The 27,554-nt window shown below is 43.6% G+C and overlaps 1 protein-coding gene across 1 annotated transcript in view; it reads right to left on the bottom strand.

The window, feature by feature from the left end:
* Nucleotides 1-27,554, bottom strand: part of LOC137376907 (otogelin-like) — a 392,329-nt gene that overhangs the window by 115,775 nt on the left and 249,000 nt on the right. The window contains exons 35-47 of the mRNA XM_068045865.1: nucleotides 24,089-24,146; nucleotides 23,851-23,875; nucleotides 22,759-23,201; nucleotides 19,455-19,548; nucleotides 18,610-18,661; nucleotides 15,811-15,928; nucleotides 9,646-9,713; nucleotides 8,486-8,593; nucleotides 7,301-7,417; nucleotides 5,378-5,533; nucleotides 5,178-5,257; nucleotides 4,641-4,713; nucleotides 4,007-4,085 (exon numbers count right to left, since the gene is read on the bottom strand). Coding sequence (XP_067901966.1) covers nucleotides 4,007-4,085; nucleotides 4,641-4,713; nucleotides 5,178-5,257; nucleotides 5,378-5,533; nucleotides 7,301-7,417; nucleotides 8,486-8,593; nucleotides 9,646-9,713; nucleotides 15,811-15,928; nucleotides 18,610-18,661; nucleotides 19,455-19,548; nucleotides 22,759-23,201; nucleotides 23,851-23,875; nucleotides 24,089-24,146 — 1,471 coding nt within the window. The remainder of the gene's footprint in view (nucleotides 1-4,006; nucleotides 4,086-4,640; nucleotides 4,714-5,177; nucleotides 5,258-5,377; nucleotides 5,534-7,300; nucleotides 7,418-8,485; nucleotides 8,594-9,645; nucleotides 9,714-15,810; nucleotides 15,929-18,609; nucleotides 18,662-19,454; nucleotides 19,549-22,758; nucleotides 23,202-23,850; nucleotides 23,876-24,088; nucleotides 24,147-27,554) is intronic.

Raw genomic sequence — 27,554 nt, forward strand, 5'->3', positions numbered from 1 at the left:
CCCTCTGGTTCTGGATCCTTCTGCCAATGGGAACAGTTTCTCCCTATCTACTCTGTCCCACCTCGATCAAATCTCTTCGTAATCTTCTCTTCTCCAAAGAGAACAGGCCCAGCTTCCCCAATCTATCCATGTAACGTACGTTCCTCATCCCTGGAACCATTCCCATGAATCTTTTCCGCACCCTCCCGAATGTCTTAACATCCTACTGAACGTGTGGTGCCCAGAACTGGACACAATACTCCAGTTGAGGCCGAGCCACTGTTTTATACAAGTTTATCATAACTTCCTTGCTTTTGTACACTACCTACCTGCCCCTATTCATAAAGCCCAGGATCCCATATGCTTCATTAACTGCTTTCTCAACCTGCCCCGTCACCCTCAATGATTTGTGCACATATACCATTAGGTCCCTCTGCTACTACACCCCCATTAGAATTGTACCCTTTAATTTATTTTGGGCTGTATTTTATGAGCCCGCCAGCGATCTTGGCGGTGAGCTCAAAAAATGGTAGCTCACCCGCCAAAGAGCCTCCTCGATCGCAAGCGTGGCAGCTCATTTAAATATCTGGGATGCCCATCCCTCCCAATCACATGGCGGGAACAGGCTGCCCTTCCCCGTCAACGGCATCAGCTGCCTGTGTGCAGGCGCTGACACCATTTCTAAAGGGCAGCCAGCCTGCCGGGATACTTACATTTTTAAAGTGAACTCCCCCAACATTAAATAAAGTTCCAAAGCCTCTTTCCCATCCCCCAATATCAATTACATTAACTATTTGACCTCCCCCACCCCAAACCACTTACATTTAACATCTGACCTTCTCCCCCCCAAACTGCACAAAGGTTAAGGTTCAATCCTTCCTACCATCCCCTTCACCCATTACATGTATTTGACCCCATCCCCCCACCCCCACAATGCACTGATAAACTTACCTCTCCCCCCTCCCTACCAGTGTAGCACCTTGTATCCAGGGCGGGGATCTTCTGCGCAGGAGTGCCGGCCGCTGTGCTGAAGCTCACAGCAGGCCCTCAAGATCGTCGGTGAGTATATTTAAATTAATTAATTTTATTGATTTGAATATTTAAAGTGTGTTCCCATTGCCCAGCAGTTGGGGGGCCGCTATGGAGCCTTGCTGCCGCTGGGAGGATAGCGTCGGGCCCTGCTGGCATCAAGGTCCATGGTGGACCTCATCCGGAGCCATCTTCAGGCACCCACCAAGGATCACAACGTTGAGGGCTTCTTCAAATCCAGTCCATTGCCTCTTCTCACTTTTCATACCAAAATGAATCACTTCACACTTTTTTGCATTAAGTTTCATTTGCCACTAGTCCACCCATTCCACCAGCCTTTCTATGTCCTCTTGAAGTTTATCTCTAACCTCCTCACAGTTCACAATATTTCCAACTTTTGTGTCATCTGCAAATTTTTAAATGGTGCCCTGTACACCCAAGTGTAGGTCATTAATATACATCAAGTAAAGCAGGGGTCCCAAAACTGACCCATGGGGAAACTCACCATATATCTTCCTCCATTTCAAGTAACTACCGTTCAGAACTACTCTCTGTTTCCTGTCACTCAGCCAATTTTTCTGCTATTGTCCCATTTATTCCATGGATTCTAACTTTGCTGACAAGCCTGTTATGTGCACTTTATCAAGTGACTTTTGGAAGTCCATGTACACCACCGCATTACCCTTATTAACCCTCACTGTTACCTCATCAAAAAACCCAAGCAAGTTAGTTAAACACAATTTGCCCTTAACAAATCCATGCTGTCTTTCCTTAATTAATCCACATTTGTTCAAGTGACTATTAATTTTATCCCGAATTATCAGGCTGGATTTTATTCACGTGCCGCACTTCGCAGTGATGCGCTTTCAACTTGGCGGCCTTCCGACATGGAAGTGCCGCCGCAGAGCCCCAGCGATATTACACGCGGGGGCTGATTTAAATAGAGCGGGCGGAACAACCGCCCCCAATGACGTAGCGGGGGAGGCCGTGTTCCCAGCAATGGCATCATTTTTAAAGGGCTTTAAGCCCTTAACACAGATTTAAATTTGTAAAGATGCATTGTACTTTATATGTTTTTAACAAATAATTAGGAGATGGAGGCCCTTCCCCACCACCACCCAATGGTCTTTTCACTGCCCGATATTTGCAAAGCTTGCCTTATTCCCTACCTGAACTTCCCACCCAATCTTCTAACTTTTGCCCTTTAACCCCTTCCCACCATCGCCACATCCAATGTAAAGTGTTTTCCTGGCTCCCCCACCCTTCCTGCCCTAAAAATTTTATTCCTCCCCCCTTCCCACCAGGTTCTCGCCTTGGAACTCCATACAGAGCTCCGAAAGCGCGCCAAGTACGAACGGCGGGCGTAAAATCGGCATGGGATGGTCGCCACCTGCAGTTAAGTTCATTTATATATAATATAGGTCTATTTAAATATGTAGATGAAGGCCCCACCACCAAGCAGCTAGGGGGCTGCACCAAGGTCCCCCCACCACCACCCCCTCCGCATCGAGGGTCTGGTAAAATTCAGCCCATCATTTCTAAAAGCTTTCCCACCATTGAGGTTAAACTGATTCGTTTGTAGTTGCTGGGCTTGTCCTTACACTCCGTTTTGAACAAGGGTGCAACATTTGCAATTCTCCAGTCCTCTGGCACCACACCTGTATGTAAGGATGATTGGAAGATTATGGCCGTGCTTCTGCAATTTCCACCCTTACTTCCCAAAGTCTCCTTGGATACATCTCATCCAGTCCTAGTTACTTATCAACTTTAAGTACATCAAGCCTATCTAATACCCCATATTTATCAATTTTTAGCCCATCCAGTGTCTCAACTACCTCCTCTTCACCATGACTCGGGCAGCATTTTCTTCCTTGGTAACGATAGATGCAAAATACATTCATTAACCACTACTATATATTCTATCCTTTAACCAGCTTAACAAACACTGTACACTTTAATGTGGCCATACCAATAATATATAAATTGGCAGGATCACCTTCCTTTTGAGATTTCAACTCAATCTTGACCTTTTTAAATATATCCCAAAATCTGATTTGCTTCACTGGCTCCGACAGAGCATTGTTGTGATAGCTTCAAATTATTGTCAATCAGCACCCTCAGATCTTTTTCATTTTTGATGCACATTATTTTCTTTCCATTCATGTATTATCCCCTCCCATATGAAGCGATTTGCATTTCTCGGCATTAGATTTCATTGGTCACCTTCATTAGCTTTGTATCATCCGCAAATTTAGCCACTGTACTTCTGACTCCGAGCTCCAGATCATTTATAAAGGTATTAACAATAGATCCCAAAACAGCACCCCTGTGGGTCCTTACAGGTAACGTTCACCCAGGCTGATGATGATCCCTGTGCCACTATCCTCTAGATTCTATTGATCCATTATGTATCCATTTTTAAATATTTCCCGATTCCCATTTTCTTTTTCAGTGCCAGTCTTTGCAGATAAACGGCATCAAAGGCTTTGCATAAAAACCAAGTACACCACATCAACTGCTTCATCACTAGCAAGGGGAATAATGGCATGCAGGAAATGTTACTGGACTGGTAATCCAGATGCCTTGACAAATGCTCTGGAGACATAGGTTCGAATCCCATCATGTCAGCAGGGGGAATTTGCATTCAATAAATTAATAATCTGGTATTAAAAAAAAACTAGTGTCAGTACTGGATTGTTGCAAAATATATCTGGGTTCAGTAATGTCCTTCAGGCCCAGTCTGGCTTCCATATGAATCCAGACCCACAGCAACATAGTTGACTGTTAACTAGCTGAGCACTCAGGTGTATTATGCCACTGCAAAAAAGGAAAACAAGATGGATAACCTGGCATTGACCGAGGCACAAGAAATGACAAAGGCACACCCTGCACAGTCAACCTTACAAAGTCCTCCTCACTAAAATTTCAAGACTTGTGCCAAAGCTGGCAGAGCCGTTCCACAGCCTCATCAAGCAATAGCCTGACATGTCACACTCACCAAATCATACCTTTATAGCCAACATCCCCAGATTCCTCCATGGAGGTGGTGGCACAGTGGTATACAGTCAACATTGAATCTGGACCCCATGAAATCTCATGGCATCAGATGTGGGAACAGGGACCTCCTGCTGATTACTATCTACTGCCTTTCCTTCAACTAATAAATCAGTGCTGCTCCACATTAAACAATACTTGGAAGAAGCACTGAGGATAGCAAGGGCTCATGGGTGGGGAAGATCAATGCCCATCACCATGAGAGGCTCTGTAGCACCACTATTGGCCGAGTCCTGTAGGTTGTATCTGCCAGACTGGGTCTGCGGCAAGTGGTAAGAGAACAAACAGGAAGGAAAAGCTGACATAACATAATTCCCACCAATCTACCTGTCGCAGATGCATCTGTCCATGACAGTATTATGAGGAGTGATCACAACAGTCCTGTGGAGACAAAGTCCCGCCTTCACACCGAGGACTGTTGTGTTGCACTACCACTGTGCTAAATGGGTTAGATTCAGAACAAATCTAGCAGCTCAAAAGTGGGCATCCATGAGGTGCTGTCGGCCATCAGCAGAATAATTGTATTCAACCATCATGTATAGCTTCATGGCCTGGCATATCCTTCACTCTACAATTACCGTCAAACCAAGGGACCAATCCTGGTTTAATGAGGAGCGTGGGAGAGCATGCCAGGAGTAGCATCAGGCATACCTAAAAATTAAATGCCAACCTGGTGAAGTTATAACATAGGACTACATGCATGCTAAACAGTGGAAGCAGCATGCTATACAGAGAGCTAAGCAATCCCACAACCAACCAATCTTATCAAAGCCACATCACTGCCACATCCAGTGGTGAATGATAGTGGACAATTAAACAACTAACCGGAGGAAGAGGCTCCTCAAACATCCCCATCCTCAATGATGGGGGAGCTCAACACATCAGTGCAATAGACAATGCTGAAGCACTTGCAATCATCTTCAGCCAGAAATGGCAAGTCAATGATCTGTCTTGCACTCCTCCTGAGGTCCCCAGTGTCACAGATGCCAGTCTTCATCCAATCGATTCACTCCACGTGATATCAAGAAATGGCTGAATGCACTGGATACAACAAAGGCTATGGGTCCTGACAACATCTCAGCTGTAGTACTGAAGACCTGTGCACTAGACCTCACCATGCCCCTAGCCAAGCTGTTCAAATACAGCTGGAACATTGACATATACCCGTAAATGTGGAAAATTGCCCAGCTGTGTCCTGTCCACAAAAAAGCAAGACAAATCTTACCCGGCAATTATTCTGAATCAACAACAAAGTGATGGAAGATGTTGTTGACAGTGCTATCAAGCAGCATTTACTCTGCAAAACCCTGCTCACCAATGCACAGTTTGAGTTCTGCCGGGGTCACTTGGCTCCAGACCACATTACAGCTTTGGTCCAAACATGGACAGAACAGCTGAATTCCAGAGGCGTGGTGAGAGTTACTACCTTTGACATCAAGGCAGCATTTGACAAGTGTGGTATCAAGAAGCCCTTGCAAAATTGAAGTCAATAGGAATCAGCGGGAATACTCTCCATTGGTTGGCTTCATATCTAGCCCAAAGGAAGATGGTTGTGGCTTAAAAACAAGAAATGCTGGAACCACTCAGCAGGTCTGGCAGCATCTGTGGAAAGAGAAGCAGAGTTAACGTTTCGGGTCAGTGACCCTTCATCGGAACTGACAAATATTAGAAAAGTCACAGGTTATAAGCAAGTGAGGTGGGGGTGGGGCAAGAGATAACAAAGGAGGTCTAGATTGGACCAGGCTACATAGCTGACCAAAAGGTCACGGAGCAAAGGCAAACAATATGTTAATGGTGTGTTGAAAGACAAAGCATTAGTACAGATTAGCTGTTAATACACTGAATATTAAACAGCAGCAAGTGCAAACCTGAAAAAAAACAGTGGGTAAGCAAACTGAACAAACTAAGATGAAATGAAAAAAATGCAAAAAAAAAAAAGATTGTAAAAAATGTAAAAAAGAATGTAAAAAAAAAAGGAAGAAAAAAATAACTAAAAATGAAAGTAAAATGGGGGGCTGTCATGCTCTGAAATTATTGAACTCAATGTTCAGTCCGGCAGGCTGTAGTGTGCCTAATCGGTAGATGAGATGCTGTTCCTCGAGCTTGCGTTGATGTTCACTGGAACACTGCAGCAATCCCAGGAGAGAGATGTGAGCATGAGAGCAGGGGGGAGTGTTGAAATGGCAAGCAACCGGAAGCTCAGGGTCCTGCTTGCGGACTGAGCGGAGATGTTCCGCAAAGCGGTCACCCAGTCTGCGCTTGGTCTCCCCAGTGTAGAGGAGACCACACTGTGAGCAGCGAATACAGTATACTACATTGAAAGAAGTACAAGTAAATCGCTGCTTCACCTGAAAGGAGTGTTTGGGGCCTGGGATAGTGAGGAGAGAGGAGGTAAATGGGCAGGTATTACACCTCCTGCGATTGCAGGGGAAGGTGCCCTGGGACGGGGACGAGGTGGTGGGGGTAATGGAGGAGTGGACCAGGGTGTCGCGGAGGGAACGATCCCTTCGGAATGCTGACAGGGGAAGGGAGTGGAAGATGCGACTGGTAGTGGCATCACGCTGGAGGTGGCGGAAATGGCGGAGGATGATCCTTTGGATATGGAGGCTCTTGGGGTGAAAAGTGAGGACAAGGGGAACCCTGTCACGGTTCTGGGAGGGAGGGGAAGGGGTGAGGGTAGAGGTGCGGGGAATGGGCCGGACACGGTTGAGGGCCCTGTCAACCACAGTGGGGGGAAATCCTCGGTTGAGGAAAAAGGAGGTCATATCAGAAGCACCGACATGGAAGGTAGCATCATCAGAGCAGATGCGTCGGAGACGGAGAAACTGGGAGAATGGAATGGAGTCCTTACAGGAGGTAGGGTGTGAAGAAGTGTAGTCGAGGTAGCTGTGGGAGTCGGTGGGCTTATAATGGATATTAGTAGACAACCTATCCCCAGAGATGGAGACAGAGAAGTCGAGGAAGGGAAGGGAAGTGTCAGAGATGGACCATGTAAAGGTGAGAGAAGGGTGGAAATTGGAAGCAAAGTTGATAAAGTTTTCCAGTTCGGGGCGGGAGCAGGAAACGGCACCGATACAGTCATCGATCTACCGGAAAAAGAGTTGGGGGAGGGGGTCTGAGTAGGACTGGAACAAAGAATGCTCGACATATCCCACATGGTTGTGGCTGTTGGAGGCCAATCCTCTCAGCACCAGGAGATCGCTGTAAGCGTTCCTCAGGATAGTGTCCTAGGCCCAACCATCTTCAGCTGCTTCATTAATGAGCTTCCCTTCATCATAAGGTCTGAAGCGAAGAAGTTTGCTGATGACTGCACGGTGTTCGGTACCATACTCCTCAGATAATGAAGCAGTCCTTGCTAGATGCAGCAAAACCTGGACAATGTTCAAGCTTGGGCTGATAAGTGGCAAGTAACATTCATGCCAAACAAGTGCCAGGCAATGACCACATCCAACAAGACAGAATCTAATCATCTCCCCTTGACATTCAATGGCATTACAAGTGTTGAATACCCCACCATCAACATCCTGGTGGGTTACCATTGACCAGGAACTTAACTGGACCAGTCACATAAATACTGTGGCTATAGGAACAGATCAGAGGTTGGGAATTCTGCAGCAAGTAACTCATCTCCTGACTCCCAAAGCCTGCCCACCATCTACAAGGCACAAGTCAGGAGTGGGATGGAATACTCCCACTTGCCTGGATGAGTTCACCTCCAACAACCAAACAGTTCAACACCATCCAGGACAAAGCAGCCAGCTTGATCAGCATCCCATCCACCTTAAACATGCACACTCTCCACCACCAGTGCACGCTGGCAGCAGTGCGTACCATCTTCAAGATGCACTGCAGCAACTCATCAAGGTGCCTTTGACAGCACCTTCCAAATCAGCAACCTCTACCGCCTAGAAGGACAAGAGCAGCAGATGCATGGGAACACCACCACCAGATGGTTTCCCTCCAAGTACTGATTTGGAACTATATCGACGTTCCTTTACTGTCATTGGGTCAAAATCCTGGAACACCCTCTCGAACAACACTTTGGGTGTACCTACATCACATGGACTGCAGCAGTTCAAGAAGGCAGATTCACCACCACCTTCTCAAGGGCAATAAATGCTGACCTTATCAGCCATGGTCACATCCCATGAACGAATATAAAAAATCTCCTTTGTCACAGCCTTCAAGAAAACAATTGAATCACACCTTTTGTTTCCGAGACATTCCATAATGCTTTCATCACATACATGACATGCATCATTTCTTGGAACTACATCCAGCACTGCCTCATTCCTCATTAGTTTAAAAACATATTGATCCAGAAAGTAGTCCTGCACACAATATAGAAATCCCCAGTGTAAATATTACAGAAACCTGTAGCTGAAATATCAATGACCTTGTTCCACTATACTTTTAGTCTAACTCTTTGGGGGAGATTTCAGGTATAGAACAATACTAGTTTGGGTTTGCACTGCTTGATGACACACCAGAATCTCAAGTACAATCTCCACTGGTTCAAGGGATTGCATCACTGGTAGGAGACAAAAATTGCGTGCAAATCAAATTTAACAGTTTGTAACAATTAAAGGGGGGTGTTACAAGGAGCGGGAAATATATTTAAAAAGCTTTTGTATAATATTAAAAGGCACTTCGACATCTGCACAACGTTTTGCAAGGCTGAATGAACATAGTATTAAGAAGTGGAAGGTCAGGATAAAGGGAAAGGGACCTGTAGGTGAGTCTGCAGACCAGTGACAGTACAGTCTGTACTTGGCCTCCTCTTTGTCTGCGCATTAGATAAGTTGCAAAGATTTTCCTCTGAACAAATCAGCACATGGTGTATGCCTACAATTAGCCTAAGTGGCCCAGGATTAGGAAGGGGAACTACCGGGCAGGTACCTCACTGCTCATCACTTACAAATGAATTTGCTGAATTGTGGATGTTTCTAACTCTGGCCTCTTGAACATCCCCAATTTTAATTGTTCCACCATTGGTGGTCATGCCTTCAGCTGCCTAGACCCTAAGCTCTGGAAGAATGGTAACTGAGACAAGGTGCCACAAGGTGGCTATAACCCAGTGCACCGTAACCTTACAAGGAGTCGGCGCCTGCAGGAGAGGTGAAATAGAAGCTGGGTTGGTGGGCGGAGAGCTGAATCATCTATCTTAATAATTTGTATAAAACTCCCTGGGGTGGCGTTTCTCTGCATGGGTGAAGAAGATAAATAATTATTCTCCATTTCCAAAAAATGCTAAATATAGGATGTATTTTTAAACATATAAATCAGCTCCTAGAAACAATCTGTGCCATGCTGGCAAACATGTTTCAATATTTCCTCTCCAGTGCAGTGATGATTGCAGTCCTGTTCAGGAGGCTACCCAGTGCAATGTGAATTATTATTTTTATGTTTTATTTTCTGATATAGGTATGTACTTTTCAGATAACTAATAGTAGGGCTTAAGACTGTGCAGCTGGCTAATCTGCTGGCTTTAGTCGCTGGGCTTTACCTCCATAAATTTAGAAACCAGTCCAGCAATGTAGCATTCTCAGGCAATACAAGAATTCACTTATGTATTAATATTACCTTTGAAGTAGTTACAAGTGTGCATCCTTTGCATGATGAACTGTTTAAGCACTAAAGTAAAATAAGACCTTTTTTTTGAAAGAAACAAAATCATAGAGTAAAAGGTCCCAGATTCAATCCCTGATCTGTTGATGCTCATTCGGCCAGTTAAGCAGTGAAGGCAGTATAATTCACCTCAGCAATCCTGAGCCAAAGGGGAAAAAATCAGCCAGAGTTCATGCTCCTGATCAGTATCTAGTAACATGTGAAGGAACGTGCATATGTGGATATCTGGTAAGGACAGAAAGGGATCAGCCGTTCTTCTCTTCATGGTCGAATAACCAGCCAACACTGAGCGCCTAGGCTCACATATGAGGAGTGTAAATGTATTGACAGCCGTTGAATTGTGCTGGAGTCTGCTGACAACAGGGAAATTAAACATCTAAACAAGCCAACACTTTCTGGGGAGGAGGGGAGGGGAGAAAACTAGGGGCTAATTTATATTAATACTATAATCCTCCGTTTGAATATTCTACATGTTCATAAATGTTTTGTGTAAACTTTCTATATCATTAATTAGAACTTATTTTATTTAGGAATAAAAATTGTGAATAACTTTTGCAGATGTATAGCAAGAGACACATGTTGGGGATACTAAAAGCTGAAATAGTCACTCAGTTGTCAAAAGCTTACATTACTTAGTGACAGCCCAGAATAGCCAAAGAAATAGTGATATGAGAATGAAATGTTGTGAATGTGCACAGATGTATGTGGACCATGGGGCTGACTCTCCAAAAAAAAAACTGATACTTAAATTCTTAGACATAGCACATGCATACATGGCATGCCGAAGGATTTGTATGTCAGTTTTTGATAGGTTAAAGAATGGACCTCACATGGAGATTAATGTTGATGGATTTTTTGATAGAGAAGGGAAAAATATGAATATTATTTTGTGTTTATTGAATGATATCTTGATGGTATAAACAGCAAAATTCAAGAAATTTATACAGCTGTGTCACTGTTCAGACATTTTACCAAACAATTAGACTGTAAAAAAACACTATCTGGTACTGAAATTGTTTTAAATCTGCAGAGGTGTTGGTAAAGGCATAGAATATAATCAGTGAGTGTGGAGAGTTTCAGAGTAGTGCATTTCATAATTTGATATAAAAAATTAATACTTTTCACCTACAATTTAATTGCGCTGAAAATTTAATATTTTTACTCAAATTTTACAACCAAGATTTGAGCTAAAAAATCTCTTGAATCACACTTGCCTTTACAGTTTAGTTGTTGCACCTTTCACTGCTAACATTCAATTTATATTACCTCTTTGTATCTATGTGTTGGATCAGTTCAAAGTTCATATGCCCATAGTTCAAAAATTATAACAGCAAAACCTTGCTCTTTTGACAGTGAATTGTGATAATCACCTTTTTTGTCCAAGTCTGTTCTTTTGTAAACAATATTTTGTGAAACACATGGAGCCTTGAAGGTGCCACCAGGAGTCCTGCTTGCATTAAGCTCATCAGCATGAGTTGTTAAATTATTCTTAGTTGTACAATGAAAATTCTTGAAACTGCCATATGAACTGGATGTTCCCCAATGTGGGAGAGAATTGAGGGATGAAAATTCATTGTGCAACTCCCAGTGACTGATCATAAAGCAACAGCATTAACACAACTGCCAGCTTTGCATTCTGAAAATAGTACATGACTCATGAAAATCCAAAAAAGGAAGAAAGCTAACTCTCTTAATCAGTAACTCTGATGTGCCATCAGCAGTTTCACTTTGAAAATCTATATATTAAAAATACAAAGTGATTCCTGACAATGAGCCTGGCCGCATACATCATCAGACTGCACCAAGCTGTGCACATGCACAAATGGGCTCCTGCTGTCTATGCGTGCGCGGCGTTCCAGAGTGCCAGGACTGGTTGGCGCATGCGCAGATGACATAATCACGTAACGCGGGGAAGTGGGAGAGAGCGTTGGGAAAGTGGGGAGAGCGCGGGATGGGGAGGAAGCGGGGAGAGAGCACCACCCCACTGGCACCACCCCCCCCCCACCCCTGGCCACTGACTGCAGGCTGCTCGGTCCCCCACCCATCCCCGCTCTCTCCAGCTGCTCGCTCCGCGCTTCTCCCCCCGCCCGCTCTCTCTGGCCGCTCACACCCGCTTGCCCCCGCCCCACCCGCCCGCTCTCTCCAGCCACTTGCTCCCCACTTCCCCCGCCTGCTGTCTCTGGCCATTGTGCGCTGTCATGGGCTGACGTTGCCTTTTTGTGATTATTTGAGCAGCGCCATCTTTAGTCCAGGAAGCTGCCTGAACGTAACAGACTGTGACGTTTTCGCGGAACAGGCTACATTTGCGCATGTGCCAGTACAGCGCCACCTAGTGGTTGTGTTGTCAGCAAATGCAGCCTTAAAAATATTGTATATGAGACATACATTCTGTCTACATGCTTTAGCTTTCTGCATCATGATATTCAGTCACTCTTTTTCATATCACATTTAAAAATGAAAATGGAAAAGCTCCAGCTAAAAATGTAAACACTTTGCCATCATATAGTTGATCAACCATTATTATTTAAAATGTATGCACAAAAGAAAATATGAGTCTACTACTGTTTGCTCAGTAACCGAAATTTCTAATTTCCGAAATAAGATTTAAAGAAAAATATTCATTTTGTAATGATTAAAATTAACTATTTAATTGTCTATTTAATACCTTCATGAATTTTTTTGATATAAAATTCTCAGGTTTGTCTCAAAAGCCTGGACTTTCACTGGATATTTTCTAAAATAGCCAGCAGAATTTCATCCAAGTGTCTGTTAGCATTTAGTTTCACATGGTGCAATGCCATCCCTTTTCTTTTTAAATACGATTACTTTGCTGCATTTCTGTTCCAGTGATATTGCATGTGGATATAAATTATTTAGTGGCACATGTACGACTCACTCCTGGTTGTACTGCTGTTTCCTTGCATTTTCACATAATATTATGGATTTGCATTATAAGGATAAACAAATACTGTTAAATAATGTTTTTAACAGAATTAATTTAGATGCTCAATGAAGCTAGAAAACAAAAGTTTGAATAAACCTTGAACGTACAACTCATATGACAGGAATTTAATTTCACATATGTTGTGACCAAGAGGTGACCATTTCAAACTAGTGTTATATCTGCAAAATAGGGTTTTGTTCAATATAAAGAAATCTGCACTGATGGATATTTGATCTCTCTCATTCTACATTTCTATTCTTGTGAATAATCACTTCTCTTTTGAATCTACAAAATGCAGTTATAACAAAATGATATGTCTTTTCAGATGGAGAGAATATGTTTGCAAATTCTGGGTAATCAATTGAGCAGTATCAGGTCTATACTATTGTACAAGATTCATATGACTCTAATATTTTTTCAAATTTATTTTCATTTATAAGTACTAATCTTCAGACCAAACTATAGACAATGTTCTCCTGGTGCTTCATTGTAACCAGTCACTACATGAGCTGTACTGTGACTTGCTCCTTGGTAGTTCCTTCCTCCCCATGGGGAAATTGCTGGCTTCTGTTTGTCCTAATGAAAGAGTCATAGAGTCGTACAGCATAGAAACAGGCCCTTCGGCCCACCGCGTCCATGCCGACCATAATGCCTATCTATACTAATCCCACCTACCTGTATTAATTCCATATGCCTCTATGCCTTGCTCATTCAAGTACCTGTCCGGATGCCTCTTAAATGTTGCTACTGTTCCTGCCTCCACCAACTCCTCTGGCAGCTCATTCCAGATACCCACTATTCTTTGTGTGAGAAATTTACCCCTTTGTTCCCCTTTAAACCTCCTCCCTCTCACCTTAAATCTATGCCCTCTAGTTTTAGTCAGCCTTACCATGGGAAACAGACTCTGGCTATCTAACCTATCTATGCCTCTCATAATTTTATATACCTTTATCATGTCCCCTCTCAGCCTCCTTCGCTCCAGGGAAAACAGACCCAGCCTATCCAATCTCTCTTTATAACTCAAGCCCTCCAAACCAGGCAACATCCTTGTGAATCTTTTCTGCACCCACTCTAGCTTAATCACATCCTTCCTGTAGTGCAGCGACCAGAACTACACACAGTACTCCAAATGCGGCCTAACCAACGTTATGTACAACTGTAACATGACGTCCCAACTCTTGTACTCAATGCCTCGGCCGATGAAGGCAAGCATGCCATACGCCTTCTTCACCACCCTGTCGACATGTGTTGCCACTTTCAGGGAACTATGTACTTGCACCCCAAGGTGTCTCTGCTCAACAACACTCCCCAGGGCCCTGCCATTCACTGTATATGTCCTGCCCTGATTTAACTTCCAAAAATGCATCACTTCACACTTGTCTGCGTTAAATTCCATTTGTCAATCCCTTGCCCACTTTCCCAGTTTATCTATATCCTGTTGTAACCTTAGACAACCTTCTTCACTGTCCACTATACCACCAATCTTGGTGTCATCTGCAAACTTCCTATTCATGCCCCCTACATTCACATCCAAGTCATTAATATACGTGACAAACAACAGCGGGCCCAGTACCAATCCCTGTGGCACACCACTGGTCACCCGCCTCCAATCTGAAAAGCAACCCTCCAGTACCACCCTCTGCCTCCTATCACCAAGCCAATTTTGTATCCAGTTGGCTAGCTCATCCTGGATCCCATGTGTTCGAACCTTCTGGACCAGCCTACCATGCGGGACCTTGTCAAAGGCCTTGCTAAAGTCCATGTAGACAACGTCCATCGCCCTGCCCTCGTCAATCCTCTTGATCACCTTCTCGAAAAACTCAATCAAATTGGTGAGACATGATTTCCCACGCACAAAGCCATGCTGACTATCCCTAATCAGACCATGCCTTTCCAAATGCATATAAATCCTGTCTTTCAGAATCCCTTCCAATAACCTTCCCACCACTGATGTAAGGCTCACCGGCCTCTAGTTCCCTGGCTTATCCCTGCTGCCCTTCTTACATAAAGGCACAACATTAGCTATCCTCAAGTCTTCCGGTACCTCACCCGTGGCTAATAATGATACAAAAATCTCTGCCAGGGCCCCAGCAATCTCCTCCCTTGCTTCCCATAGCATCCTAGGATACACCTGGTCAGGCCCTGGGGATTTATCCACCTTAATATGCTTCAAAACCTCCAACACCTCCTCCTTTGTAATGTTGATATGCTCCAGGATATCGGTGTTCCCTCCCTTGAACTCACTAGCTTCCATGACCTTCTCCACGGTAAATATAGACAAGAAGTATTTAAGACCTCGCCCATTTCCCGTTGCTCCACACATAGATTACCACACTGATTATTAAGGGGACCTACTCTCTTCCTAGCCACCCTTTTACTCTTAATATACTTATAGAATCTTTTAGGATTCTCCTTTATCTTATCTGCCAGGAAAATCTCATTGCCCCTTTTTGCCCTAATTTCCTTCTTAAGTGTACTCCTACATCCCCTATACTCCTCGAGGGACTCGCTTGATCCCTGCTGCCTATACCTGACATATGCCTCCTTCTTTGTCCTGACCAGACCCTCAATATCCCTCATCAACCAGAGGTTCCCTAAACTTGCCAGCCTTGCCCTTCCACCTAACAGGAACATGCCGGCCCTGAACTCTTCCTATCACACTTTTAAAAGCCTCCCACTTGCCAGACATCCCTTTACCTGTAAACAGCCTCTCCAATTCAACTTTTGAGAGTTCCTGTCTGATGCCATCAAAATTAGCCTTCTTCCAATTTAGGACTTCAACCTGAGGACCAGTCCTATCCTTTTCCGTAACTATCTTGAAGCTAATAGAGTTATGGTCACTGGTCCCAAAGTGCTCCCCCACTGACACATCAACCACCTGCCCAGCCTCATTTCCTAACAGGAGGCTTTTTCAGGATCTTACTGCGCTGTGGTTAGTGAAAATAAGCTTAAACAGAATCATTCCACAGCACAGCACATTGGTACAGCCTTTGTCAAAGTATGCTTAGTTCTGAACCCCAAGATGGAGAACCATTTTTCAGAAATAAAACAAATCTTCTTCCACTCTCGAAATTGCTTTATGACTGTTCCTGAAATATTTCATCGCCATTCATCAGCAGCCTAGAGGGCTGCAGAAGTTTACATTCTGTTAATATATTTCCTTTGTGCAAAAATACCTTGGTAGACTTTGACAAATCCTGCCTGTGGGATCTCTGCAGGTTCTGATGCAAGGGCTGGTGCAAGTCTCATATTGCCACTCACAGGTAGAATGAACTGGAGACAATATCTTTGCATCTGTATAATACACAAAATAAACTTGTATTTCATTCAGGAGTCATGATGTACAAGTATCATATACAAAATACCTGTATCAACAATCTGAAATAACATCCAGTACGCATTTCTTGCCCCCCACACATGAAGGTTCATGCTCAAATTCCAGTGCATGTTTTTAAAAAAGTACAAAGAAACAAAGGCGGTCATTTTAAATGTACAGGAACCTACCCAGCATCAGAAAATGCTTGAGTCAGACCATGTGGAGCCTCTCAAATGACCTTCACATTCACAAAATAGATATTGCATTCTGACATCTTTCTGTTTTCCCCCTTGCCTCACATTCCTAAATTACTCTGCTGCATTTTGCTTCCATATTGCTCTGTTCCACCTATTGCCTCATATATTAATTTTGTTAGCTTTATCTTTGTCTCAGCCTGTGCCCTTCAGTCTTTCAATGTTGGCCTCCTCTCTTACCACTGTGCCATTGATGGCAGAGCCTCAAGCTGTCTTGGCCCAAGCCTTCCCTTCAGCACATAAGTCTCCTTTTCCTTATGAAGGAGTTTGATGGGACAGACAGAGTCGATGTTTCTACTTTTGAAGTCCAAAACTAAGAGTCATAAATATAATATAGTGTTATGACCAGGTGAGAAGGGGTCGAGGGGTTCCCTTTCAGCCTTTGCCTGGTTTAACCGTAATAGGGTTTAATTTTTAAAACAGTGTGTTTTTAACACCCCCTCAGTGAATCCTTGTTAACTACTCCAATTAAAAAACAAAGAAATCAGAGAGGTTTCCTTAGATTTAAACCAGAAATGTGGAAGTTTAATAATCTTAAACTCTAATCCGGTTAAGGACTATGAATAGGCGACGTGACCACACTAGCATTCATATGCGATAAACACACACGCAGATAGAGACAGAAAAGTCGAAAAGAATAAAGGGGAAAAGTTTGAGGCAATATCGGGATTATAAATACAGTCCTTTAAGTTCAACGTGGAGTCTTTGAGTCTTTGATTGCCGGTAAGTCCTGCAATTCGTTGGGGCCCAGTACACGCTTCAACTTGTTTCGATATCGGAGCCTTTTCTCTCTTGACGTCTAAGTGTCTTATGTGGGTCCGGTGGCTTGGGAGAAAGCGAGAGAGAGAGAGACAACCAGGAGAGAGGCTTCCTTGTTCCAGCTTCAGTTGCAAACTGCCTTCTGAATTCAAACTGTCCTGTGTTTCATTCAAACGCCTGGATCAGCCATTTAGTCATGTGACCAGCTGGTTTAACCAGAACTGTCTTTTGTGCATTGTATCATCTTGGCAGTCCCTGGAATGTGCTTCCTTACACCCGCAATATCTGGTGATCAAAATCCATTGGGGTTAATTGGACCAGGGAGTAGTCCTTTGTCTCCACAAGCACCGTCTCTTAGTATGCAAAAGTCCTCCAGCCAAAGGTCTGGTGATCGCTCTAACAAGTAATTTTTTCACTCCAGCAACAGTTTAAAATCAATGTTCATATGACAAAATTAATATGCCTCATTCTTGGCAGGTGGGGGGGTCTGCATGACAATAGTCACTACTAAATCCTATTTAAAAAGTTCATGAGAAACATTTTTACCCAGAGAGTGCTTAAAATATGGAACTTGCTACCACATGGAGCAGTTGAGGTGAATAGCACAGATGCATTTAAGGGGAAGCTAGTTAAGTATAAGAAGGAGAAAGGAATAGAAGGATATGCCAATATGGTTAGATGAAGATATGGAATAAATCAGACAGCAAATTCCGGTTTATGGGCAGGCACAGTTAAACGTGGAAACTGGAACTTAATGACTGATTTACCCTTCTCCTCCTCAAGCTGGAACCTTGGCAATAGATTTGGCATTACAGTACATGGAAGGCGTGAAATGGCAGTACTTACATAATTGTTAACCAATAAGTATGCCAGAAAACGTTAGTGCTGGTGCATTCAGGTGTAAATTAATTTTTAACAGTGTTTTAAGCCTTATTTACTGCCAAACAACCTCTCCTGCACTAAAAATTTACTTTTAAAAGCATGGAATCACATTCCCTGAGAATTTACTTAATGTTGGAGGTGTAAAAAGAAATCTTTTCTCCTTCTTTTATTCCCTTTTATCTTTTTCTCTCAATCCCATCTTTCCCTCTCTTTATTTCATTTTTGTACATAATTTTACATGAAATTATGCTTTCTAATTTATACCCCCGAGTTTAAACTCTGTACGTCTCAGTGAGGATTCTTCAATCTGGTTGAAGAGACATGTCGCCCGGAATTTAACGTTGGGCAGGAGGCCTGGGGTGCCACGCCAGGATTTTTCGCTGCTCAGGCCCTTGATTGATCTTGGGCGGGACTTCCACCTCCTTGAGGCAGCAGGTCCCACCTAATGGAGCTGCCGGCCAATCAGTGGGCCGGCAGCTCTTAGTCCAAGCAGCACCTCCGGGAGCAGTGGCCACTGCTGGGACTACCCCCAGCCATCAGAGGCAGCAGGAAGGATGGCCCCGGAACTCAGGTAAGCTTTCAGGGCCTTGCTGTGGAAAATCAGTCAGGCCCTGGCGAGGCAAGGGGGTCAGTTGGGGGTTGGAGGCAGGAGGAATGTTGTGCATTGGGAGTGGTTGAGGCTTCAGGGGTGGCCCTTTGTGGGGCACAGGGTGGCCGACCAGGCGGGACACCCCACAGCCCGCAAAAAGGCCACAAGGTTTTACCTGGCTGTTTTCTTGTGCCTTTGCCATCTGGCCACCATGGGTAAAATACCAGCTGAGGTGGGAGGAGGCCCTTAAGTGACAGTTAATTGGCCACTTAAGGGCCTTGATTGGCCTGGAGCAGGCCATTTCTCACCACTGCTGACCCGTGTAAAATTGCAGCGGGAAGGCATCAGCAACCCCCCCACCACCTCCCACTCAATTCTTTGACCCCACCCCCACCAGCCCGCTCACTGGGGGGGCCATAAAATCCCTTCCATTGTTGCTTGCCCTGCTCACACATGCCACAGATCCCCTATAGAGGACACCATACTGTACAGGATCTCTAGTAACAATAAGTTTGCCACTCAAATGCCCACAAAATGTCTGTGGGTAACGGTAATTTTAATGAACACTGAGAGCCATTCTTTTGTCACTGACCATTCCAGGCCATAGAAATAATACTGCACAGAAAGAGGTCATTCAGCTCATTGTCCCTGTGCTGGCACTTTTGTAGTCACTTAATCCCACTCCCCTCCTCGCTCCTCATAGCCTTGTAAATTTTTTTCCCTTCAAGTATTCATCCATTCCTCTTTTGAATGTTACTATTGAATCTGCTTCCATCACTCTTTCAGACAGTGAATTTTGGATCACAGCAACATGCTATGTTTAAAAAAAAAAATGATGTTGCCTCAGGTTCTTTTGCCAATCGCCTTCAATCTGTGTCCTGGTTACTGACCCTCCTGCCACTGGAAACAGTTTCTCCTAATTTACTCTATCAAAACCCTTCTTAACCTTCTGGGCTCTAAAGAGAACCAGCCCAACTTCTCCAGTCTCTCCATTTAGCTGAAATTCCTCATCCCTGGTACCATTCCAGTAAATCTCGTCTGTACCATCTCCAAGGCCTTGACATCCTTCCTAAAGTGTGGTGCCCAGACTTGAATGCAAAACTTTAGCTGAAGTCTAACGAGCAAGGTTCAAAATAATAAATGGTCAAGAGAATGAATTATAGTTATGTATTTTCTTTTTGGGATTCTCGTGCAAATGTCAGCCCAAAATCAACTCTGGATCCCCATTATTCTGTTGAAAGTCAATGAACTATGCTCAGATTTAAACTTTTTTTACCCAGTGACTCAGGATTAATGCTCAGCACAAGATTCCACAGCTGGGGTGTGGAGATATTTATCTGAAATTACATAATGGTGAAAATGAGCAGCACCTGTTGAAAAACAGCTCTTATTCCATATTCTTTATGAATATAATTAAGCCTGTTTTATGCACCTCATTCATTAATGCAGAATAGGCATTAAACAGTATATACCACAGAACAATATGTAGATAACAAACATGTTCAGATAAAAAGTGAAAGCATGAATGCTGGAATTCTGAAATTAAAAAAGCAAATACTAGAAATGTACAAATCAGTCATTATCTGATGGGCTATAATTTTGGCTATTACCCTCCATTAGAACTCTTGGTTGTGTTGATTAGCTATGTTATTCTTGACTAGGACAGAGTACAACTCTGAGTGTGACATTCTCTGAATTTTCTGCTTACTAGGCATGCATACCTTCACAGGTATGAAGTAATTGTTCACTACTTTGCACACACTTTTTGTGGTCAGCCTCCTGTGTTACCTTCTGAAAGTATTGGTGCAATCAAATAAAGTGCAAAACCACTGAATAAAATAGCATTGCCTTAACATTGACATTGGGAGTAGTTTTCAGCCAATCCTTCGAAGACGGGAACAGCCAGCTCTGAAATGTTTTTGTCATTAGAAGCTGGAGGATCTAAACTAAATCTGCAACATGTTTGAAGGGTGAAGTTCAGCTCAACGGGACAAGAGCTTAGTTTTCTGTAGAACCATTGAATCAACTTGGAAGTTTTGCTGCTGTTACCAATCATTTACCTCTGTCTAAATCTGGTAAAATGCCTTGCTAACCTTTCTACCAGACCAAACTAAAACTTTAAGTACAGCTACAAGCTGGCAGAATTGATGACACCAACTATACTAGAATAGATTATATATAGTAACACATGCTGATGCTGTCCAAAACAAAAGAATCAATACAACTGTTCTCATCAGAGAACTGGATATGGATTTTACCAACAAATACATTTGGTTAAATTAGCAGTTAAAATTTTAGGGTGAAAGGGTGACTTATTGGTCAGGATTTTATGGGCTGCTAAGGTGGGGGGCACAGAGTATCATGATGGGGGGGGGAGGGCTGTCGCCAAACGATTTTCCTGGGGGTGGGATAGGCCGATGAAGGCCTTCCCACTCAGAGGTCAGTTGAGGCCCTTATGTGGCCTATTAATGGCCATGTCCCGCCACCACTGGGATATTACCAACGGTGGGGGGCGGGGGTGGGTGGGTGCCTCAGCCATGCGGGAAGAACGCCTTGCAACACGAGGCACTCTCCCTGTGGGTTTGGGGAGAGGGCCCTCCTCCATGGGCAATTTGTGGCCCACAGAGGACCCCCCACCCGGAATAACTTTACTCCCAACCACCCTCCCCCTGGACTTCACGACCAAACCCCTACCCTCCCTTGCCGGGCCCTTCTGGACTGTCCCAGGTGCTCCTGCCTCACCTACTCCTGTTCTGGGGTTCCAGCACTGGGCCTGGGTCCAAGGCCTCTACAGTACCAACTGTAGCCACTGCTCCTGGTGGTGTTGCCGACACTGCTGAGCTGCCGGCCCTCTGATTGGCTCATGGAGGCGGGATTCCCTTTTTGGCACCCCAGATTTGTGGATTACAAACATGTTTTCCCTCACTCTCCAACTTACTCACATTGCTTTTGGGAGGCGCCAAGCATTTCCTTAAGGAGGATGAGGGGAGAAAATGGAAGGGGTATCCACATCTGTCATCTACCTCTTAGCTACAAGTCACGTCAACATTATTAGAAACTATGGGCTGAATTTTATGGGAACCCCTCAGCTTGGAAACGGAGATGAGGGGCCCATAAAATTGTGTTGGAAGGCAAGGGAGGAGTACCCGTCGCCTTCCCGATGCTTTGCAATTTAGTCCAGGGCGGGGATGCCCGAGGCCTGCATTCTAGACCAAGGACAATTGAGGCCCTTAAGTGGACAATTAATGGCCACTCAAAGGCCTCTTCCCGCCTCTGCCTCAATTTAATGGAAGGCGGAGGGGTCTGCCGCCACGGGGAGACACAGTCAGGTAAAACCTGGCGGCCTTCTAGGATGGCTGGGGTTCCCTCCTTTGGGGCAATCCAGGGCCCCCAGAGGGCTCATCACTGGCACTGATCGCCACCCCCTCAGGAAGACCCCCCTGCCCTCACTAACCCCAACCCCTACCCACCACCCCTACGCCGGGGCCTGCCTGAATGGACCCCGACCCCACTTATCTGTACCGGGGTCTCAGGACTCTTTGGTACTGCAGGGTGTCCTACAGTACCAGCAGTCGCTACTGCTCCCAGTGGCACTGCTGGTACTGCAGAGCTGCCTTCCGATTGGCCGACAGCATTGGCAGGCGGGAACTTGTCCCTTAAAGGGACTATTTCCCCGAAGGTGGGCAGTTAATTGCCTGCTCACTCTGTAATTGCAATGGGGGTCTAACGGAGGACTGAAGAGGGGTCTCTGCCCACCTTGCGGTCCACCGCCAGGACCCCCGTCTTCAGAACAAGATACATCCCTATTTTCTTTCATATCTGTCCTTTTTGTATGAGGGCAGGTCCTAACTCAAGTCTCACATGAGATAATTGTGCCAATTACTAGAGAAGAGTAGCTGAGGTGGTTTGCTGCTGCCTTCCTCATGGTTTTCATCCTTTGGAGTACTTTCTCCCAGATGAATTGCAACTAAGGCTATGGATTCCCACCTACCCTTTATAACAGATGTGTCTTCCCACACCTGTTGAATCCTAGCCATCTATTCAGACTTGAGGGCTGGTTGTCCCATCACCAGGCCCATGCCAGAAGTTCTCAGCAGGAGAACAAAACCCTTATGATTCAGGTTGGGAATACTATTACTGAGTCATTGGCCACTCTATCCAGAGGGATGTCAGTCCAATATCTACTCTACGGGGCTGGCTAGAGTTGTGCTCGATGCCCTCCCCTTCTGACTGGGGTGGGAATGCTAACAATGAGCTAAAGGCTCACGCCAGTCTTTCATATACACTAGATGAATATATTTAATACATACTTTGTGCAGCCTACGGGGCTCCAGGTGCAAGGCCGAAAAGACAGGGGGATCCCTGCCTCTGCCTTTTCGAGCCCTCCCCCGGTGCGATCCTCCATTGTTCTGGAAGCGACATTTTTGGCTCTGGGATCTCTGTCCCTTTAAAGATGGAGATCCCGCTTCCAAGAGCTGCCAGCCAATCACAGAGCCGGCAGGTCAGCAATATCAGCAGTGCCACTGGGAGTGGTGGCCACTGCTGGTACTGCAAAGGCCTTGGTCCCAGGCCCAGTGCTGGAAACCCAGGGGCAGGCGGGCCACTCCAGAAGGCCTCAGTGAGCGGTGTGCACGTGAATTCCAGGGGGAGGGGAGTCCATGGAGTTGTAGGTTTTGCCGGCGGCGGTCCTCCATGGACCACAGATTGCAAGGCGCCCTCCCCATGTGCAGGAGACACCTGCCCCCGCCACTGGTTAAATCCCAGAGGCTGTGGGAAGAGGCCCTTAAGTGACCATTCATTGGCTACTTAAGGTCCTCAATTGACCTCTGGGTGGGAAGCATGCCATCAGCCTATCCTGTCCCTGGCAAAATTTGCTTGGCGACGGAGTGGCGACAGGCCCTCCGCCTCCTATCGCGATTCTATGGGCCCCCGAACACGTCTCAGGGCAGCTCATAAAATCCACCCCACAGATTTACATGTTCAAACTTTAACTTAACTATATTTTCAAGATCGTTTATAAATTTTTCATACCCTGAACTGGCATTCAGCTTTAAAATCTCTATTCTCCCTGCCATTTAGCCCTGCTGCCTGCTGATTGCCTTTGCATGTTTAAATTTTTTTGAATTTTTCAAATGTGGCTTTTTGAGAAATTTCACTGCCAGTGCTGTTCTTTCATTGGTGCATGTAAGATTCATCTATTACTAAAGAGTAGCACTGAAACAGAACTTGCCAAACTGCCAGTGCCACAAAATTCTAAATCTGGGCCTCTGTCAGTGGGGCTTCACAGACCAGAATTTGAGGTTCATAATTTGGATCCCTCAGTTTTCACACAATATCCATACAATTTTTAGTCCCATTCTCATTCCTATTCATCTTTTTCTTCCAGCATTCAACTGTCTCGCTATTGATTGCTTACCATATGGGTCTCTTCCATGTAACAACTATTCGTGGGCAGGGACATTCATGTTGACTCTAATCTGAGGCTTGTTAATTCTGCATTCGTGTAATTTAGTTGTACACTTGCAGTTCAATTTAAATATCTTGCCACATTTGATTCGTGTCTCTCAGGATTTTGACTATCTGAATAAAATCTCCTGTCAACCGAGTCTTCAATAAGTTCATCTGAGCCGCTCGTCACAGCATAGCCCTATTACCTGGAATTTTTTTCGTCATTCCATTCTACATCAGCATCCTTTTGAAGGTAATTGCTTCCTTTTTTACAACAGTAAATTAAGTTATTTGAAAAAATATTAAGTTTTTTAAGCTTACATTTAAACTAATGATGAAGAGGAACCCTTAAGAGATAATTGTTCTAAAGGATAATGCTAAAATCTCTCCCAGGAATACAAAAGGTAATGTAATTAAGAACATACTGATGGTATTATTTAAGTGGCAACTAGTTAAAACCATCTCAATGTTAATTACATGTACAATGTTTCATGAGGAAGAGGAAACATAAGCACTTTTATAATTAGAACTCATATAGTGCCATCTGCTGTCTGTAGGGCTATACAACTGTTTCACTGAGTTAACACATTAAAATACAAACATGTTAATAGCAAATTGGTATGAGACCGCCTCATAAGCCTCTAAATGTATACACTATTAAATGGGGAAATGACATTAAATAAACTGATCATTTGATACATCCTTGCCAAAAATTTGTGCAACTCCCTGGCCTGGAGTTTCTGCTCAGTTCCGGTGGGGGGCCGGGGGGGTGGGGGTGGGGGGGTTGGCGCATTTCAGCCAAATTCGTCAAAACCAGCACAAAAGATCCAGGAATTTTAAGTATCCATAATCTTTTTTGCGCTAGTTTAAAACATTGCATGAGAAGCCAAACCAACTCACAAAACTGACCATGCCCCCAGATCGAATTAGTGGCCTTTGCGAGTTTCCACTAATTATAATCACTTGATGGAGGTTCTAAAAGTTAAGCCTTTTTTTTAAAGAGGCAATCACACAACTAGGCACATTTTCAAAGTTTTTGTACATAATTTTTAATTTACTAAGAAACTAACTACTATACATGAATGTAACTAGCAAATGGTTCTGTATATTTTTTTGAAAGCCGTTTTCAGTTATTTAAAGTTGGATTACTCATAGGTAGTGGACTAGACACAGATTAAAATTCTTTATTTTTTGTGATAAGCCCATTTTTAGCTGTATCAATCAAACTGCTCCACTCTTAACTAAATCAAGGAGCATTTTTAAAGTAATCATAAAATATTATGTTCTAAAACGTGGCCAAATTATGCTGGTTCATGACAGATCTAACACAATTTTGGATGCAATTTGTGCCTCGGGTGCCAATTGTGCCACAGTGTAAACTCTACCATTCAACCTTTACTGTTGCTCTAGTTTATGGGAATTCAACAAGTGATAGACTGTGTTAGTAACTTAGAGATGCTCAGAATGAATTACAGACCATAAGGTAACAGTGTACCATTTTTATAATACTGAATGCTGTTTCTGCAATTTTTGTATGGTGATTATATGTGATATTTTTATGAACTATTTATGATTGAAGGTGAAAGCATATCAAAGAACAAGGAATAAGGGATGCATTACAAACAACTATTCAAACTAGTAAGTATAGGAAAGTGTTACACAAATTGGACTTCATAAGCACAGGGCATAATCCAGAGGCTGTGCAGTAGTTTTCTGCCATACTTCATTCAGCTATAGCCAAGAAGCAGATTAATTGGAACTATGCACATTTAATTAAATAATATAACGCCCTTTGGTTCTGTGCCTTAGGACAGGTATCACTCACTAATCTTTATGATTTTAAAATATTCAACTATTATGATGGAATCTTGCATAAAAGGACGAGGCAGCAGATGATAATACCATTAGGGTGCAAATAATACAGTAGATGTCTGGAGAAGAGCAGTAGGTTAATTTTATAACCAGAACTGTTTATGGACAAATGCTCATGCCTTACATTTGTTTCTCAGGTTCTTTGTGACAAAGGCCATGTGTTTAATTCTACTATCATATCATTCATTTACATTTTAAAGCAATAATAAGGCAGATGAAATTTCTATAAGTATAGTGATATAAGGGGATTTTTAAAAATAATTCTGGAAGACTGGGATCCACAACAATAACTCAGAACACCACGGTGGTATTTTAATGAAATTATCATCAGGTAGCTTATAATATTTAACAATGGAACAAAGACACACAAGCTGTAGATTAATGGCAACAAATGATCAAATGCAGCGTGTATAAGACGGGCATATGTAAACAAGTCTAGAGTATAATGGGCTGAGCAAAGACTTATAGGCCTAGAGTTTCCACTAGTTTGCACTGGCTTTATCACTGCAATTGGCTAAAATTGGCCAAACCAGCACAATAGAGTATAACCGCAAGTTACATTAAACGTTAATCGAGTTTCCACAATCTTTACTGCTGGTGTAAATGCATTGTCCTGGAAGTCAGCCCTGCCTACAAGACTGGCCAAGTCCCCAGACAGAAATAATGAGCATGGTGTGTTTCCACCAATTGCGACTGCACCCAATCGAGGAGGCTCTTCAAATAGAGTTTTTTTTTTAAGGCACACAGCCACTAATAGACATGTTTTCAAAGTTTTTACAAATATTTGATTTGCTAAGAAATGGACTGGTGTGCACAAAGAAGTCAATGAAAGCTTCAGATTAATTTTTTAGTCATTTTCAGTGATTTAAAATCAGATTACTCGCAGGTAGAGAACTAAGTGCTATGAAAAATGCTTAATTTTTGTGATTTATCTCATTTTCAGCTGTGTTAATATAACTGCACCGAGGCATCACTCAAATACACCAATGAATATTTTTCAAGGCAAAGAAAAAAATAAACAATTATAGTCTATTACGCTGACAGATTGCACTGGTTCATGGAAGATTTGACAGTCGTGATCATGCAAGCAAGTAGGCGCAAATTTGAACCATAACTTCACTTCAATGCATTTGCGCCCAGTTTCCCGATTGTGCTCAAAGCCCCATAATGTTTGTAGAGTGGCATATACATGAACAAGGGGGTACAAAATATAGAGAAAATGCATTAGTAAGGGTGACTTAAAGTGCAAAGAATGTAGAAGACAGGCAAGCACTTGAGTAAAGACTAACAGACTATGAGATAAAGGGAAGTGATCTAATCTGCAACAGATTTCAGGTGTTAGGAACTTAAGAAATAAATCATGTACCAGAATTGTTGAAGATTTGGCTAACAATAAAATTATATGTGAGTAAAAACTCTCTTCTAATTTTTGATATTGAATTCAATTGTACAAGTTAGAAGAGAGCCATGGCCTTACAACATGAGAAGAATTCATTGTGCTTTCTAGGATATATATCATAGAATCACAAAATGGCCACAGCACAGAAGGGGGCCATTCAGCCAGTCATGTCCATGCCAGCTCTCTGCAAGAGCAATTCAGCAAGCACCACTCCCACACCCTTTTCCTGCAGCCCTGCAAATTCTTTTCTTTTCAGGTGCTTATCAAGAACTGTTTTGAAAACCACGATTGAATCTATCTCCATCAAACTCTCAGGCAGTGCATTGCAGATCCTTACCACTTGCTGCATAAAAGAGTTTTTCCTCATGTTACCTCTGGTTCTTTTGCCAATCACCTTAAAT

This window comes from Heterodontus francisci, chromosome 14 (genome assembly GCF_036365525.1).
Source record: "Heterodontus francisci isolate sHetFra1 chromosome 14, sHetFra1.hap1, whole genome shotgun sequence".
NCBI classification, from domain to species: Eukaryota; Metazoa; Chordata; class Chondrichthyes; order Heterodontiformes; family Heterodontidae; genus Heterodontus; species Heterodontus francisci.